This window comes from Macrobrachium rosenbergii, chromosome 13 (genome assembly GCF_040412425.1).
Source record: "Macrobrachium rosenbergii isolate ZJJX-2024 chromosome 13, ASM4041242v1, whole genome shotgun sequence".
Lineage (NCBI taxonomy): Eukaryota > Metazoa > Arthropoda > Malacostraca > Decapoda > Palaemonidae > Macrobrachium > Macrobrachium rosenbergii.
This window is the reverse complement of record NC_089753.1, coordinates 39,790,413-39,796,412: the sequence shown is the minus strand read 5'-3', so window position 1 is coordinate 39,796,412 and position 6,000 is coordinate 39,790,413. Positions and strand designations below refer to the sequence as shown.

The 6,000-nt window shown below is 36.0% G+C and overlaps 1 protein-coding gene across 3 annotated transcripts in view; it reads left to right on the top strand.

Moving 5' to 3' along the window:
- Positions 1 to 6,000, top strand: part of LOC136845221 (TNF receptor-associated factor 3) — a 126,521-nt gene that overhangs the window by 71,320 nt on the left and 49,201 nt on the right. For all 3 annotated transcript variants that reach the window (XM_067115295.1, XM_067115294.1, XM_067115293.1), the window contains one exon: positions 4,286 to 4,402. In XM_067115295.1, coding sequence (XP_066971396.1) covers positions 4,286 to 4,402 — 117 coding nt within the window. The remainder of the gene's footprint in view (positions 1 to 4,285; positions 4,403 to 6,000) is intronic.

The window sequence follows — 6,000 nt, the reverse complement described above, 5'->3', positions numbered from 1 at the left end:
TGTAGCGTTTTTTTGAAATCCCAGGCATTTAATGAAACGCGGCATGTTATGAAAATACTATTTTGTAATGGAAAACATTCGTGTTTTATATGCGTTCTTAAGCAGCTTTGGTCCCAATTACATTCCAACTCATGAAAAAAAAACCCAGCAGAAATATTACAGTAATACACAGAAACTGTGATATTTTCTGCCTGTGGCCAGTTCATTCACTGAGTGTTACAATCGTCTAGTAAGCAGATTTGATGATTTTATTTGAGAGTGATCTGCCATTGGTTCTTATTTCCTGTTCGGTTTAGTATTTTCTTTTCTTGTTTCGATTTTTAACGACGCAAATAAATCATGAGTTCATTCATGTATCTTAGAGCGTATTATAAAGGGGCCATGGCACCAATTTTCACTTGAATGTCATAAATAATTCTCTTTGCAGTCCACTATATATTGAATACTGAGCTGCCATTCATATTATGTAAGCAAGAGATCAAGTAATAGCATCCCCCCAGATTAGTCAAGGAAAGGTTACAGAGCTCTTTTTGGCAGTCATGCAGAGAGATCTGGCAGAGCCTTGAAGTCACGACGACAGAGAACCCTAAATCAATCAGTCAATTAGTCAATTACATCCATGCAAATTGAAACTGAGTTGCTGAGTTTAGCTTCATGCTTATTCAGAGGGACTGGGAGACGAGCTTTCCCTTCACTCTTGGTTTGTTGCTGGAAATTCTCTTGGCTTGTTGCTGGAAATTCTCTTGGTTTGTTGTTGGAAATTCTCTTGGCTTGTTGCTGGAAATTCTCTTAGCTTGTTGCTGGAAATTCTCTTGGTTTGTTGCTGGAAATTCTCTTGGCTTGTTGCTGGAAATTCTCTTGGTTTGTTGTTGGAAATTCTCTTGGCTTGTTGCTGGAAATTCTCTTGGCTTGTTGCTGGAAATTCTCTTGGTTTGTTGCTGGAAATTCTCTTGGCTTGTTGCTGGAAATTCTCTTGGTTTATTGCTGGAAATTCTCTTGGCTTGTTGCTGGAAATTCTCTTGGTTTGTTGCTGGAAATTCTCTTGGCTGGTTGCTGGAAATTCTCTTGGCTTGTTGCTGGAAATTCTCTTGGTTTATTGCTGGAAATTCTCTTGGCTTGTTGCTGGAAATTAAGCTGGTTGTATGCCAGCAGGGCCTCTTGCTCCTTTAGCAGCCCGTCATTTCCTCACTCGTGTAAGAAGGGACAGTGATACTGAATTTGCCTAAGCAGATATAGACTGGGTAATGGACTTCCATCCTCTCACAAGCATTGAATTTAGAACTTTTACTCTTACAGATTCAAGCAGACTGTTGCTTACATTTCTTTGACGTTCTTGCAACATTAAAGGGATTTATATATTTCTTAAAGTGTAGTTGTTTCTTAGAAGCAAGTTTTCTTTGTAATTTTAGTAAGTATGCAGATGTCTGATTTACATTCGGGAATAGAGACAAGGGGTACAACTTACAGCTTCTTCTTGACGTAGATGAGTCCTATTTATGGAGCTTCCTTCCGTAATAACGAAACAGGAAACAAACGCAGTGTTTCATTTCCGACATACGCAGGTCATGGAGGAAAGATATACCCCCTTTCATGCCCGTGCAGGATAACTGGGCCGAAGGTTAACGAACCGTAACACATCATTCGAGTAAATAGCTTTTGGGTACTGAGGCTTTCATTCAAATTGCGCAAACAGGAACTGGCTGCAGAACGATACTTCGCCAATGCAGAGACCCGATAATACCGAGTTTCCCTTCAGTCTCAAGGGAATGGCCACGAAGTAGAGTTGGTCCTCTTAATGCTAAGCAAACAGTCTAAATACGGCACTAACAACTAGGCACCAATTTTCGTTTTCAAGCTGCATGAAAAGGGGTTTGGTTACAAGGCTTTATTTTTTGGGAACACGAGCATCAAACGACTGATTACAAAGCTTTTTTTTTTGGGAACACGAGCATCAAAGGGCTGGCTACAACGCTTTCTTTTTTGGGAACACGAGCATCAAATGACTGGTTGCAACGCTTTCTTTTTTGGGAATACAAACATTACATGACTGGTTACAAAGCTTTCTGTTTTGGGAACACAAGCATCAAATGACTGGTTACAAAGCTTTCTTTTTTTGGAACACGATCATCAAACAACTGGTTACAAAGCTTTCTTATTTGGGAACACAAGCATCAAATGACTGGTTACAAAGCTTTCTTTTTGGGAACACGAGCATCAAAGGACTGGTTACAAAGCTTTCTTTTTTTGGAACACAAGCATCAAAGGGCTGGCTACAACGCTTTCTTTTTTGGGAACACGAGCATCAAATGACTGGTTGCAACGCTTTCTTTTTTGGGAATACAAACATTACATGACTGGTTACAAAGCTTTCTTTTTTTGGGAACACGATCATCAAACAACTGGTTACAAAGCTTTCTTTTTTGGGAACACAAGCATCAAATGACTGGTTACAAAGCTTTCTTTTTGGGAACACGAGCATCAAATGACTGGTTACAAAGCTTTTTTTTTTGGGAACACGAGCATCAAAGGGCTGGCTACAACGCTTTCTTTTTTGGGAACACGAGCATCAAATGACTGGTTGCAACGCTTTCTTTTTTGGGAATACAAACATTACATGACTGGTTACAAAGCTTTCTGTTTTGGGAACACAAGCATCAAACAACTGGTTACAACTATTTCTTTTTTTGGGAACACGAGCATCAAATGACTGGTTACAAAGCTTTCTTTTTTGGGAACACGAGCTTCAAACGACTGGTTACAAAGCTTTCTTTTTTTGGGAACACAAGCATTAAATGACCGCAAAGTTCTGCTTTAAGATCTCGCGTAAAGAAACATGTCCAACCCTCCTAGTCTAGCTTGCATGAAAGATAAATAATTGAACTGCTTCTCTCTTTTACATGCAGATATTCCCAGCCTTGTCCTCCTTATGGATATACGTGCTGCTTGCATGATTTCAGCTTGCATGATGTTAAAACGGTGCTACTGGTGAATGCTGTCACAGTCAAAGAAATTTTTTTTTTCTTTTCTTGTCTAATTAAAATGTTATGTTTTAAATTTTTTGCAAGTCATTTTAGTAAAATATTTGGCCAAGCTGTGAATAACCCCGAATAACCTTCATTCTTTATGCGATTTGGAAACCTAATTCATAGATTTACTATAATTAAAAGATGGTTAATCTGATGCAGTAAGGGGTATATACATGATATCGACGCAACAATCTTGGTTTTACCATGTACTTGGAGAGAGAGAGAGAGAGAGAGAGAGAGAGAGAGAGAGAGAGAGAGAGAGAGAGAGAGAGAGAGAGAGAGGGGGCATGTAGTAGTTTCAGCCGTGCATAAAAACAGGTAGAATGACTGGCAAGCAAACAGAAGTGTGAATTTTAGAATCATCACCTGCGTCAGTGAACACATGGGTAGTGTTAAATAAAAACGTCTCAACTACAAATGTCTTCGAATAACTAATTTTCCTATCTTTGCCTGTCTTTTTTATGATAACTAATTTTCCTATCTTTGCCTGTCTTTTTATGATAACTAATTTGCCTATCTTTGCCTGTCTTTTTATGATAACTAATTTGCCTATCTTTTCTTGTCTTTCTTTATGATAACTAATTTTCCTATCTTTGCCTGTCTTTTTTATGATAACTAATTTTCCTATCTTTGCCTTTTTTATGATAACTAATTTTCCTACTTTGCCTGTATTTTTTATTATAACAAATTTTCCTATCTTTGCCTGTTTCTTTTATGATAACTAATTTTCCTATCTTTTCCTGTCTTTTTTATGATAACTAATTTTCCTATCTTTTCCTGTCTTTTTTATAATAACTAATTTTCCTACTTTGCCTGTCCTTTTTGTGATAACTAATTTTCCTATCTTTTACTGTCTTTTTTATGATAACTAATTTTCCTGTCTTTTCCTGTCTTTTTTTTATGATAACTAATTTTCCTACTTTGCCTGTCTTTTTTATAACTAATTTTCCTATCTTTGCCTGTCTCTTTTATGGTAACTAATTTTCCTACTTTGCCTTTCTTTTTTATGATAACTAATTTTCCTATCTTTGCCTGTCTTTTTTTATGATAACTAATTTTCCTAACTTTGCCTGTCTTTTATGATAACTACTTTTCCTCTCTTTGCCTTTTTTATGATAACTAATTTTCCTACTTTGCCTGTCTTATTTATGATAACTAATTTCCTATTTTGCCTCTCTTTTTATCAGAAATAGTATTTTTGTTTTAGAATTACTAGATTTTCACCAATGATTTAATATTTATGTCTCTCTCTCACACAGCCCAGAGTACCGGGAGTGATGTACAGAGCCTCTCCTACTGTAGGATCTCTACCAGGGATCTCATCGCCACTGCCCAGAGCACCGCAAACAGGGTCCTTCAAGGTGTCTGCAACCCACGTAAGTCTAGCAGGATATTTTGTGCTTGTTCAGAAAACTCAGACTTTATTCAAATGTAGTTTTTTCTTGATAGGAAGATGGACATTGTTAAGGCATGTTGAAGCACTTATGGGTCCAAATATCTTTGTTAGTAAGATGTGGTAAATTAATTGAATGTTTTGCAGTGGGTAACCATTATTGTTGCCACCCATATTCAAATGTAGTTTTTTCCTAATAGAAAGTTGGGCATTATTAAGGCACATTGAACCACGTGTAGGCGCTCAATATCTTTGTTACTGAGATGTTGTAAATTGATTGAATGTTTTTCAGTGGTTAACTATCATTGTTCCTACTCTGATCCATTACAAACTCGATCCAGACTGTTTTTTAGGATCCTCAAATGGAGTTCTCTGAAATCTGTGCATTTATTATTTACTTACTGATGTGCATTGTAATCTCACACCTGAAATTCATCTTCCTGGGGTGACAAGATATCAGCATTCAGTCGTTCACCATTCTTTCATTATTCTTCATAGTTTCGATACCTCAAAGATAAATAGATGATAACAGATCAGTATCGATCTTAGAGACCAAAAAAAAAAAATTGAGAATATATTTAAAAGCACATCGAGTTTTGGAGCGTCTTTCTCCCTCTTCAGTTTGGAAGAGGGAACACGGCGCCCTGAAACTGTACTATGTGCTTTGGAGCGTATTCATTCTCTAAATTATGTTTTTATTTAAAAGATAAATTGCTTGAACCGATACCTACGCTTATAATAATGCGTGAACATGGTGCACCCATTCCAACATTACGCTTCTGTAAATATGATATTAATCTTTGTAAAAAGAGAAAAAATTGTTGCGTTACAAAGCGAGTTTGGGTTGCTCTTGGAGGGAACAAGATTCCTGTTATTACCCTGCCATCTGTTAATTACAGAGCCATGGGTGGGTGGGGGGTGGGGAGGGGGGGAACTTTGTGCCATAAATGACTTCACAGCTTCGTGGAAAGGTGGGGAAAGAGGAGGGTTTGGGGGGGGGGGGGCGTTGGTAATAGCCTTTCTCAGAAGCCTTATTGGCAGCATGTCAAACTGCCTTTAATGCTTTACACCAATTAGCTCCGTTTGGCTCGCACAGTCAGGGTACTACAGTACACGATGTTTGAGCTTGCTGGTATATGCATGCTCCTCAGAGGGTATGTACATGCGTATCTATGCATATATGTATATATATATATATGTGTGTGTATATATATATATATATATATATATATATATATATATATATATATATATATATTATATATCTATCTATATGTGTGTGTGATGTATAAATATATGCATATACATACTCCCAGACACGTGCATGTATGTATATATATACACATATGTATATATATATATATTGTATATATGTATATATATACATATATATATATATACAAACGTCATTTTTTCATATGTAGGAATGTATAATTGCATACACCATAAGTATATATATATATATATATATATATATATATATATATATATATATATATATATATGTATATATATATATATATATATATATGTATATATATATATATATATATATATATATATATATATATATATATATAT